The following is a 13,779-nucleotide window of genomic DNA, read 5'->3' on the forward strand; positions in this document are numbered from 1 at the left end:
AAACAGACCCTGTTAAAATTTGACCTTCAAGTGTGAACCTGACCTAAGAACAGGTGGTCTGGGTCTTGCCCGTGACAGGTCTTCTCATTATGGGCAAAACTGTGCTAAGTTATTTCAAAATCCCTTCATCGATGGCACAGTTATGGGCAGGACAAAAAGTGTTACGGATGGACAAACGGACACAGCCAAAATGGAGGACAGATGGAGATGGAAACAAATCTTCTTGGCTAAGCATGAATGGTCAGGATGACTTATTGGTATCTCTATACAACTATGAACAAGAAATGTTACCTTTTTCTTTCAATACTTGTTTGCTGAATAACTTTGCATAGTATCTCTGAAACAAAAAAGAACAATTTCAAGATACAAAACCTACCTAGAAAATTAATTATACTGTATTAGACCTTAAATAGTTCTAAAGTATAACTGACATCTTGTATGCAGCTCACTTGTTACCTGAATAGCTCAGTTCTATGATAACCAACTGACGTCATTTTGTCCTCTTTAGTTCAAGGGAGGAAAGTGTCAGATAAGCAATCTGATAATACGAACTTCAAATGTGTGCAGATGAGTTTCTTTATACTCTCCACAGGTAAAACCATATAGGTGAGTGGAAAAAACTAACTAACAGTGATGAAAAATTGTTTCCACTGAATATATACAGGTTTTTCTTTTATATCTTGTCAATGAATTCTGTCTGGGAAATGTGGAGATATAATGATATAATTGTGTAATAAATTCTTAAAAATACAGCAACCAGAACAGCAAGATTTTCTGTATCTAACCTGAGAGCATGTGTAGCTGAGAGCATGTATACCTGAGAGCATGTGTACCCGAGAGCATGTGTACCTGAGAGCATGTGTACCCGAGAGCATGTGTACCCGAGAGCAAGTGTACCTGACAGCATGTGTACCCGAGAGCATGTGTCCCTGAGAGCATGTATACCCGAGAGCATGTGTACCCGAGAGCAAGTGTACCTGAGAGCATGTGTACCCAAGCGCATGTGTACCCGAGAGCATGTGTACCCGAGAGCATGTGTATTGAGAGCATGTATATCGAGAGCATGTGTACCGAGGCAAGTGTACCTGAGAGATGTGTACCTGGGTATGTGTACTGAGAGCATGTGTCCCCGAGAGCAAGTGTACCTGACAGCATGTTACCTGAGAGTATGTTTTACTGAGAGCATGTGTACCCGAGAGCATGTGTACCCGAGAGCAAGTGTACCTGAGAGCATGTGTACCCGAGAGCAAGTGTACCCGAGAGCATGTGTACCTGAGAGCATGTATACCTGAGAGCATTTGTACCCGAGAGCAAGTGTACCCGAGAGCATGTGTACCTAGCATGTGTACCCAAGCGCATGTGTACCCAAGCGCATGTGTACCCGAGAGCATGTATACCTGAGAGCATGCATACCTGAGAGCATGTGTACCGAGAGCAATTTTTTTATGTGTACCTAAGAGCATGTGTACCCCGAGAGCATGTATACCCGAGAGCATGTGTACCCCAAGAGCATGTATACCGGAGAGCATGTGTACCCGGAGAGCATGTGTACCTGAGAGCATGTGTACCCAGCATGTGTACCAGAGACCAAGTGTACCTGAGAGCATGTATACCCGAGAGCATGTGTACCTGGAGAGCAAGTGTACCTAAGAACAATTTTTTTATGTGCACCCCAGAGCATGTGTACCCCGAGAGCATGTTTACCTGAGAGCATGTGTACCCCGAGAGCATGTATACTCGAGAGCATGTGTACCCCGAGAGCATGTATACCGGAGAGCATGTGTACCCGGAGAGCATGTGTACCTGAGAGCATGTGTACCCCGAGAGCATGTGTACCCGGAGATTAAGTGTACCTAAGAGCATGTATACCCGAGAGCATGTGTACCCGGAGAGCATGTGTACCTGAGAGCATGTATACCCGAGAGCATGTGTACCCCGAGAGCATGTGTACCAGAGACCAAGTGTAACTGAGAGCATGTATACCCTGAGAGCATGTGTACCCGGAGATTAAGTGTACCTAAGAGCATGTATACCCGAGAGCATGTGTACCCGGAGAGCATGTGTACCTGAGAGCATGTATACCCGAGAGCATGTGTACCCGGAGAGCAAGTGTACCTGACAGCATGTATACCCGAGAGCATGTGTACCCAGAGAGCAAGTGTACCCCTAGAGCATGTATACCTGAGAGCATGTGTACCCGGAGAGCATGTATACCTGAGAGCATGTGTACCCCCAAGAGCATGTATACCCGAGAGCATGTGTACCCCCAAGAGCATGTATACCCGAGAGCATGTGTACCCCGAGAGCATGTATGCCCAAGAGCATGTGTACCCCAAGAGCATGTGTACCCCGAGAGCATGTATACCCCGAGAGCATGTATACTCAAGAGCATGTGTACCCAGAGGAGCATGTATACCTGACAGCATGTGTACCCCGAGAGCATGTGTACCTGAGAGCATGTGTACCCAGCATGTGTACCCAGCATGTGTTCCAGACAGCATGTGTACCCCAAGAGCATGTATACTCAAGAGCATGTGTACCCAGAGAGCATGTATACCCGAGAGCATGTGTACCCCAAGAGCATGTGTACCCCGAGAGCATGTATACTCAAGAGCATGTGTACCCAGAGAGCATGTATACCCAAGAGCATGTGTCCCCCAAGAGCATGTATACCCAAGAGCATGTGTACCCCAAGAGCATGTATACTCAAGAGCATGTGTACCCAGACAGCATGTATACCCAAGAGCATGTGTACCCCGAGAGCATGTGTACCCTGAGAGCATGTATACACGAGAGCATGTGTACCTGACAGCATGTGTACCCGAGAGCATGTATACCTGACAGCATGTGTACCCCGAGAGCATGTGTACCTGAGAGCATGTGTACCCAGCATGTGTACCCAGCATGTGTTCCAGACAGCATGTGTACCGGAGAGCATGTGTACCAGAGAGTATGTGTACCTGAGAGCATGTGTACCTGAAAGCATGTGTACCTACGTAATCCACCTTTTCTGTAACAAAGTTTTACATGATATGGCAATACCATTCATATCATATACTAAGGTTATTAAAATAGTAGCTTGACCTGGGATGCTGTATTTGGCTTGAGTAAATCATGCCAGGTTAGAGACTGTGGTACGACCTGGCAAAATCCATGACAGCAGAATATAAAATCACAGATCTAGCTACTGTTATAATGACCCTTTTTGTTATATACCTCCACTTTTTTTGTTTATCATTTGTAGTTATAATGACCCTTTTTGTTATATACCTCCACTTTTTTGTTTATCATTTTGTTATTTAATAAATGTTCAATAATGTTTTAATGTTTATCGATGCTGAAAGGTTCAATACAGATTTTATTTCTGCCCGTTCGTATTTACTTGTAAAATATAAACTGTATTTTTTTGACAGAATTTATACAGGTATATTATAAACCATTGTAAAGAACATTTATGGTGGTAACAGAAACATGATAAATTTTCAAAATATATTGAATTAAGTTTCAAATTTATTTACATCAAATAATTCTGACAGGGTATTTTTGATTGTAAATTTCAGCTCATTTGGACACCAAAAACACACTGCTGGACTGTGATAACCCTCAGTCAGCATGAAAGTAACATTTCCATGCAAAATTTTGAAGATTTCAAAACTTTCTTTTCAAAATCACTGCTAGATACCTATAGAAGGATGCGTAATTTAATAATTGAGCCACGCCATGATAAAACCAACATAGTGCATTTGCGACCAGCATGGATCCAGACCTCCGCACAGTCTGGTTAGGATCCATGCTGTTCGCTAATGGTTTCTCTAATTGCAATAGGCTTTGTAAGTGAACAGCATGGATCCTGACCAGACTGCGTGGATGCGCAGTCTGGTCTGGTCTGGATCCATTCTGGTCGCAAATGCACTATGTTGGTTTTCTCATGGCGTGGCTCATATCTAGACCCTGCAAAATAAAGCAGCAATTATTGTAAAACCTTGTAACAGACTTGGTGCATCAAAATGTAGTGCATTCAATTGCTGGGAACACGATACTTCGACAACCATTCCTTTATTTCACACTTACTGATAACCGGTGTGGTAGTGAAAACCTACAGGGGATTGTACAGACTATTTTGCAGTTACTGGGGTAACCTAAGTAATAATGGTCTTCTAAAAACTGGCAAAGTTCTTGGGATGGTCAGTCATAAACACCATGGATGTTTCCCCGGAGACTGTAAGTGCGTGAAGGTGTGTTATATTAATGCCTTAATTCACCTTAAATGTCAATTTATATCTTCACATCATATACAGAATCTCATTCACTGATGGAAAGAACATTAATTTTTCTTTCAATATTTTCTGTCTTATATTCACAACCTGATCACCAGATCCAATGATAGTATTTTAAATGTTAATTTAGATGTTTTTAGCCAGTGCTTTAGCAACTGGCTATAGCTCTAAATCAAATACCAAGTTTCAACCTTACGTCGTTTGAGTTTTCCTTCTATTTCTATGTGACCGCATAACACAAATATTGTAATGTTTTAGTGCCATGTATATACTGTCATTTTACTCCAATGACAATTGACAGGTTTACAAATTTGCATATTAATGGAATTACTTCCCTTTATGCATTCAGTAATCGTTAAATTACTTTCCCCTCCTAGAAATCTCGTCCCGAGATTTGGCCTAGGAAATACATGGGTAAGGCAACTCCAGTCCGGCAGCTGACTTCATCCTACCGCTGCCCCATTTGTAAGTTTTAGTGCCATGTTATGGCATCCACAACAAATCGGTCAGTGAAAAACTAGGCTCAAACACCAAAGGTGATTTATTGTGCCTATATACTGTCATTTTACAATTGACAGGTTTACAAATTTGCATATTAATGGAATTACTTCCCTTTATGCATTCAGTAATCGTTACAATATTCTGGATGTGTAAAATTTGCATATTCATTTTTTATTATCTTGGTATTATGTGAGTGTGTGAGCAACTGAGGACTACTGTTTTAAACAACAAGAGATCACAGAGTGATCTTGGCGCCCACCAATGTGCCATTTTTGAGTGTTCCAAATTTCAAGACTTATTGACTAGCTCAAGGTCAAAAATTTTATTTCCCTACACAACAACACATCTATGCATGTGGTCCAAATTTGAAGCCTGTACATTCAAAAAAAATGAAAGTAGGTCACTAGGTCAATGTCAAGGTCAAAGTTTGTTTTGGTACACAAAACTATGCATGTGGTCCTAAATTTGAGGCCTGTAGCTACAGAAATGTGAAAGTAGGTCAATAGGTCAATCTTAAGGTCAAAGTTCATTTCGGGAATAAAACTATGCAAGTGGTCCAAATCTGAGGCTGTAGCTTTAGAAATGTAACAGTAGGTCCTAGGTCAAAATCCAGGTCAAAATTTTACTTCGGAGTTACAAAACTATGCATGTGGTCCAAATTTGAAGCCTGTACCTTCAAAATGTGAAAGTAGGTCACTAGGGCAATGTAAAGGTCAAAGTTTGTTTCGGTACACAAACTATGCATGTGGGCCAAATTTGAAGGCTGTAGCTTGAGAAATGTAAAAGTAGGTCACTAGGTCAAAATCAAGGTCAATTTTATTTCGGAATACAAAACTATGCAGTGGTCCAAAATTTTAAGCCTGTACCTTAAAAAAAGGAAAGTAGGTCACTAGGTCAATGTAAAGGTCAAAGTTCATTTCAGTACACAAAACTATGCAAGTGGTTTCCCAAAATTTTAAGGCTGTAGCTTGAGAAATGTTAAAATAGGTCACTAGGTCAAATCAAGGTCAATTTTATTTCAGAATAAAAAATTATGATGTGGTCCAAATTTGAAGCCTGTACATTCAAAAATGTGGAAAGAAGGTCACTTGGTCAATGTCAAGGTCAAAGTTTTTTTCGTATACAAAACTATGCATGTAGTCCAAATTTGAAAGGGTGTAGCTTGAGAAATGTGAAAGGGAGGTCACTAGGGCAAATCAATGTCAAATTTCATTTTGAAACACGAAACTATGCATATGGGGCAAAATTTGATGCCTTTACCTTCAAAAATGTGAAAGTAGGTCACTAGGTCAAAATAAAGGTCAAAGTTTTTTCCAGTGCAAAAATTATTTCATGTGGTCCAAATTTGAAGGGTGTAGCTACAGAAATGTGAAAGTAGGTCACTAGATCAAAAACAAGGTCAACTCATGACAAGGTTCATCTTGCCACTCAAAAATATTTCATGTGGTCCAAGTTTGAATGTTGTAGTTACTTACAAGAACATTTTAAAAGCTTTTCCCTATATAAGTCTATATGAACCTTGTGACCCCCGGGGCGGGGCCATAATTTAACCCTAGGAGGATAATTTGAACAAACTTGATAGAGACCCCTAGATGATGCTACATTAAAGTATCAAAGCCCTAGGCTTTGTGGTTTGGACAAGAAGATTTTCAAAGTTTTTTCCTATATAAGTCTATGTAAACCATATGACCCAGGGCGGGGCCATATTTGACCCTAGGGGTATACCCGGGTAATTTGAACATCTTAGTTGAAGACCACTCGATGATGTCCACATACAAAAAATCAAAGCCCCAGGCCCCGTGGTTTTGGACAAGAGGTTATTCAAAGTTTTCCCTATATAAGTCTATATAAACTATGTGACCCCCAGGCGGGGCCCTATTTGACCCCAGAGAATAATTTGAATCATCTTGGTAGAGGACCATAGATGATGCTTCATACCAAATATCAAAGCCTAGGCTCTGTGGTTTTGGACAAGAAAGGTTTTCAAAGTTTTCCCTATATAAATCTATATAAATTATAGAAATAAAAAAAGGGCCATAACTCACTCATAAATTGTTGAACCAGTTGATTTTCAGGGGGACAAACTAGGGTACCAATAACATTCTGACAAAGTTTGGTCAAAATCCCCCAGTAGTTTCTGAGGAGATGCAATAAAGAGAAATTGTTAACGGACGGACGGACGGAACCACGGACGCAGAGTGATTTTAATAGCCCCCCATCTGATGATGGTGGGCTAACAAAAACAAGCAGCAATGGATTCTAGAAGACTTATGAAATTTATATCCACATTCCAAGTATTCGGAATCACTCCGCTCACTCTGTCTTTTGTATCAGTTTTTCTACATGAACCCACTCTCTCACTAAAATTCTACTCGTAATGCAACACACATAAAAAATTCTGTGCACTTTGATTGGTTAACAGCATGGAGAGACGGCGTTTTGATTGGTTAACAGCATCGAGAGACGGCGTTTTGATTGGTTAACAGCATGAAGTGGCACCATATTCTAGGAAAGTCAAACTTACCCTAACTCTACCCCTGAAATATCAGTCAGTAAGCACTGGCTATCAATCCTTTCAGGGATATGATTATCTTTTATGCAATGCTTCTGCTTTTATTTCATGTCTTTTTATGCTTTTAACAAAATTTTACCAGTATGGTGCTCCAAACCAGTGAAAATATATTTGATATACAAGTCAGACATGTCCTCTGGCCTGCCTTACTTTTATAAAATGCTGATATCTTAAGACATTTCTTGAAATATAAATGAAATTCCTTAAGCACCCACACATATTCCATTACAATATCTCAATATCTCTTAATACTGACAAAATATGGGCAATTAATGAGGAAAAACATAAATACTATGGACTACAATACTAAAATATCATTACTCTGCCGGGGGAACACCAGTAAATCTTGTCTTGTAAACCATAATAAAATATTAATTAATTTCAGAAAGTATTAATATTTTGAGAACAACCACAATCTCTTTATAACAAGAACTGTTTTGTGTTTATGTATAGGGCGGCTTGACACATAAAGTATGTGCTCTTCACCACTGTACCTATGAGTCGTGCAACATCAAGTTGTAAAAATGAAATGAATGAACTGGCATGCAGAAAAGTGCCATTCAAATATTCCACATGACACTGCAAACACAACCAGCCGTGTCCAACTGTATAAAAACAGTTTGGTTAATTCCGAAAGATATGTATCAACACATCCCGACATGCACCAACAGTAGCCTGATGAACTCCCCGGAAACAATACCAGATAAATTCCCTTGCGAAGAACTAATGGCAAGTTAAGGCCTTTACGCGCGCGCAACGCTCCTTGCCTATCTGGCCCGAATCCGAAGAAAATCCCAAGCAAAACTGTTCACATGTCTTCTTCAAAGTTAATATCTTCCATGAAAAAGTGATTATGGAGATTTTTGTAAACCATTTGTCTTAAATCATTATTCATTTTGTGTAAGAACCTAGCTAGATCCTTACTGAAGGTGGCTGTCAGTCTAACCGTGCAATCACTTTGAATATCGTAGATGATAAGACAAAAGTATTTGTAGTAATTGTGATGTTCGACAAATCTGCCTTCTGTTCCCAAAAATATTTTATATGTGTTATTTGTTACTTGCATTTGTTTCAGATCAAAACGGCTGATGTTTGCCATCCAAAAAACATCTTCTGAGTCTACAAGCAATCTATCCATCCTTATATCCATGTGATTATAAGAATGGTGCACCCTACTACTAAGAAGCATTCTTGTTATGTCCTTGACCCAATCCATGCTTAATGACAAATTTGATTAAAATTTGAATAGGTATTATTAGTCTGTGTAATCAACTAAGATTGATTCACGTTCCGCATATGACGTATTATCTTTGAAAGTCGCTATATATAGTCGAGGAAAATTACCTCGCAATTCTGCTCAAAACTTCACCAAACAACCGTCCGTCCCACCGGACCCACAAAACAACTCAGGCGGTGGCACCACACCCGAAATCTGAAGCCACAACAAGCCACATTCCAACCCCCAGATAACAACAATAACCCTGACCAAATTGTGACAATGCGAGAATACTTACCTTAACACACAGAGTGAAACCTCCAGGGCACCGCCATAGAACCATGTAAATTAAATTTCGAATTTTGAGCTCGTATCAAATTTTCGACCGAATCCCGAACAGAATCTCTAATATTAAAACAATCTCACCGACCAAACCCTCTAGATCATCCATAAGCCCAGACCCCGGCCTAAAATCCATCCAATCAAAAATGCTATGCCACCACCCGTAACAACTACACATAAAACATAGCAGGCCCCCAAAAATTCAGACAAACGTCAAAAGTCAATAACTAATCAAAAAATTTTTGTTAATATATTAAGAACTAAAGCATACATGTACATCTAATCAGAATCCAACAGTGAACAGCTACCGGAAATAACCGTACGTTGCTATAAACTTCCATATACCTAAAAATATAAACAAGTCCGTATGCTCCCATTCTACAGTTATACACAGTGTGCGTCATTACCGGATGTAAGCATCCATGACCCTGTCTTCAAATGAATGAAACCAAGCAGAGAGGAATCGAAACGCACCAAAACCACACATAGACACCCCGGGGACATAAAGACATAACCTACAAACACCTGATTAACTCCGGAACTTTAGAAAACAAGAGGACCATGATGGTCCTGAATCGCTCACCTATCCCCACATGACCCAGTGTTGAATTGAGTATGACGTCGTTATTTCTATTATTTGACATAGTGACCTAGTTTATGAGCACATGTGACCTAGATATCATCAAGATAAAAAATTCTGACCAATTTTCATGAAGATCCATTGAAAAATATGGCCTCTAGAGAGGTCACAAGGTTTTTCTATTATTTGACCTAATGACCTAGTTTTTGAAGGCACGTGACCCACTTTTAAACTTGACCTAGATATCATCAAGGTGAACATTCTCACCAATTTTCATGAAGATCTCGTGAAAAATATGGCCTCTAGAGAGGTCACAAGGTTTTTCTATTTTTCGACCTACTGACCTAGTTTTTGACCGCACATGACCCAGTTACGAATCTGACCTAGATATCATCAAGCTGAACATTCTCACCAATTTTCATGAAGATCCGTTGAGAAATATGGCCTCTAGAGAGGTCACAAGGTTTTTTTCTATTTTTAGACCTACTGACCTAGTTTTTGACCCCACGTGACCCAGTTTCGAACTTGACTTAGATATCATCAAGGTGAACATTCTGACCAATATTCATGAAGATCTCATGAAAAATATGGCCTCTAGAGAGGTCACAAGGTTTTTCTATTTTTAGATCTACTGACCTAGTTTTTAACCCCACGTGACCCAGTTTTGAACTTGACCTAGATATCTTCAAGTTAAACACTCTGACCAATTTTCATGAAGATCCATTGAAAAATATCGCCTCTAGAGAGGTCACAAGGTTTTTCTATTTTTAGACCTACTGACCTAGTTTTTGACCGCACGTGGCCCAGTTTCGAACTTGACCTAGATATCATCAAGGTGAACATTCTGACCAATTTTCATGAAGATCCATTGAGAAATATGGCCTCTAGAGAGGTCACAAGGTTTTTCTATTTTTAGATCTACTGACCTAGTTTTTGACCCCACATGACCCAGTTTTGAACTTGACCTAGATATCATCAAGGTGAACATTCTGACCAATATTCATGAAGATCTCATGAAAAATATGGCTTCTAGAGAGGTCACAAGGTTTTTCTATTTTTAGACCTAATGACCTAGTTTTTGACCCTACGTGACCGAGTTTCAAACTTGACCTAGATATCATCAAGGTAAACATTCTGATCAATATTCATGAAGATTTCATGAAAAATATGGCTTCTAGAGAGGTCACAAGGTTTTTCTATTTTTAGATCTACTGACCTAGTTTTTAAGCCCATGTGACCCAGTTTCGAACTTGACCTAGATATCATCAAGGTGAACATTCTGGCCAATTTTCATGAAGATCCATTGAGAAATATGGCCTCTAGAGAGGTCACAAGGTTTTTCTATTTTTAGACCTAATGACCTAGTTTTTGACCCTACGTGACCGAGTTTCAAACTTGACCTAGATATCATCAAGGTAAACATTCTGATCAATATTCATGATGATCTCATGAAAAATATGGCCTCTAGAGAGGTCACAAGGTTTTTCTATTTTTAGACCTACTGACCTAGTTTTTGAACCCACGTGACCCAGTTTCGAACTTGACCTAGATATCATCAAGGCGAACATTCTGACCAATTTTCATGAAGATCTTATGAAATATATGGCCTCTAGAGAGGTCACAAGGTTTTTCTATTTTTAGACCTACTGACCTAGTTTTTGATGGCACGTGACCCAGTTTCGAACTTGACCTAGATATCATCAAGATGAACATTCTGACCAACTTTCATAAAGATCCCATGAAAAATGTGACCTCTAGAGTGGTCACAAGCAAAAGTTTACGGACGCACGGACGGACGACGGACACCGCGTGATCACAAAAGCTCACCTTGTCACTTTGTGACAGGTGAGCTAAAAACCGTCGATTAGAAAATTAGAAAAAAAAACCGTCGATTACCAAGTCACTGTAATCAGACAAGCATCCGAAGTTAGTATCTAATCAAAATTTTTAGTTAATGTATTTAGAGTGAAAATACATGGTATTATCAAATACGGGAGTGTAAACAAACAATCCATGAAGCCAGTCAAGTGATAACTGATAACTGCATTGAAAAACAGTTGGGCACCGTCTTAGAACCACATGCCTCCCAGACACTACCGTAAGACAGTGTGCGTGCAAGTCATGTAACACCCCTAACTTATTAAAAACAGTTATTTAAATGTCCAAACCAAAATGTTATGTCATCACCTGCCACAACCACACACAACGTGCCACGTCATCACCCGCCATATCCACACACAACGTAGCAGGCTCAAAAAGGTTATGCCATCATCCGCAATAAACACACATAACGGAGTACGTCTACCAAAAAACTCGGACAAGCGCCATATGTCAGTATCTAATCAAAATTTTTAGTTAATAAATTAAGAATTAAAACATATAGTACCATCCAATCAGAATCCAACAGTGAACAGCTGCCGGAAACAACCGCACGTTGTATTAAACTACCATTTACCCTGAATATGTCAACATGTCCGCAAGCTCTCATTCCCAGTTATACACAGTGTGCGTCACTACCGGATATAAGTGACCATGATTTTGCCTTTAAACGAATGAAACCAAGCAGAGATGTACCGAAACGTACTAAAATCATACAAAGACATCTCGTGGAAATACTGAAGCAGTTTACAAACACCTGAGTAACTCTGGAACGTCAGAAAAAACTCCGCCGATTACCAAGTCACCGTAATCAGACAGGCGTCCGAGGCCAGCCACTAATCAAATAATCACAGTCAATGTATTTAGAGTGAAAATATATGGTATTAACAATTATGGGAGTGTAACTTGCAGTCCATGACGCCGAAATGCCAGCCAAAAGACAATTACCATGAAAAACAGCTGGGCACCGCCTTAGAATTACATGGTATCGTCTGATACAACAGCATTATTAACTGTCACTGTTCCTGTATCCTATCAAGTACTATTGATTAAAGAAGTTATTTGCTCTGTCAATATAATTCCTCATTTTCTTGTGGAGTTTCCTATTTGTCAGTAATAAGGTCTTATTTTTCATTTGTACTCTGTAGCATGGTTTCAAAAAATTACCTTTTTTAGCTCTATTTAAAAGCTTTTTCGCAATGAGATGTCTGCCATCCAGCTTGTTAAAAGTAACTGGACAAAACCTTGTATTATTACCTCTTTTCCTATACTGAGACAACCGTTTCTGGTCCTTATACCACATAGAAACACCGTTAAAATTTAACATATGTTTATGGATAATTTTATTAGGATAACCACATCTGTGCAACCTAATTCTAAACAAACTGATCATGTGCATATATTCTAATTCATTGACTGAGTTTCTAGCATATTTATGGCATTCTGTAACAATAATGCCTTTACGCACACCTGGTGGATGGTTACTCTCAAAATGAGTGTAGGCGTACTTATTGCGTTCTTTCTGATAGACGTGAAAATAAATTTGTCCATTTAAAATGGTGTTGAAACCGATGCCAAAACTCAAATCTAAAAAATTAGCCACCATTTTGTTGACTGTGAATTCTATTTCTAACTCCGGGGGTATATTTCAGCAATATACTTAATACATGCGTTTAATTCTTGTAATTCACAGTACAAAATGACACAACCATCGTCAACAAACCGGAAAAATTCTATTATTTTATCTGTTATAGGTGAATTTATCAATTTCAGCTCACACAATAAAAGTGCCAGATTTGCTCCGTCAAATGAGCCATAGCTCCCCATAGTCAGACCAGATTTTTGCAGGAAATACCTGTCCTCCATGGCGTTGAAGATTGCATAACGTTTAATGAATGCATACAGATCATGCATGAGATACCGAATACTATCGTCTAAATCTAATAGTCGACTTAAATGATCGATAGTATTGAAAATAGTGGTATTACTTATAGATGTATATAAAGATGCCACATCAAAAGTGACAAAGAAAACTTTATCTAGATGGTCTGTGTCAAGATATATTGACTTTAATCGGTTTACTACTTCCATAGAGCTATGCACAACAGGTGCCTTGTAACCGGATGTAAAGAAGAAATTCAAAATGTCTTTGAAGTAGCCTCTGTACATATGCCCAAGCATTTTGGATGGTTCAGTATTCAAGGTAGCAAAACCATTTATTATCGGTCTGCCTTTCAATAAGTGTTCATTTTCAACACTAGGGTCGTCCTTTACCTTATGTACTTTGGGTAAAATGTTCAAGGTTGGGATTTTTATATTGCCTCTACTACGGTAAATGAGAATTTGAGTATCAAATAATTCATTAGCTATTTAAATCCGTGACTCCTAAATCCAAAAGAGAACTTATGTTATT

General features: G+C 39.2%; 1 protein-coding gene across 1 annotated transcript in view; it reads right to left on the reverse strand.

Moving 5' to 3' along the window:
- Nucleotides 1–13,779, reverse strand: part of LOC123526124 (uncharacterized) — an 80,633-nt gene that overhangs the window by 18,200 nt on the left and 48,654 nt on the right. The window contains exon 12 of the mRNA XM_045305140.2: nt 292–337. Coding sequence (XP_045161075.2) covers nt 292–337 — 46 coding nt within the window. The remainder of the gene's footprint in view (nt 1–291; nt 338–13,779) is intronic.

Source organism: Mercenaria mercenaria, chromosome 1, assembly GCF_021730395.1.
Source record: "Mercenaria mercenaria strain notata chromosome 1, MADL_Memer_1, whole genome shotgun sequence".
NCBI classification, from domain to species: Eukaryota; Metazoa; Mollusca; class Bivalvia; order Venerida; family Veneridae; genus Mercenaria; species Mercenaria mercenaria.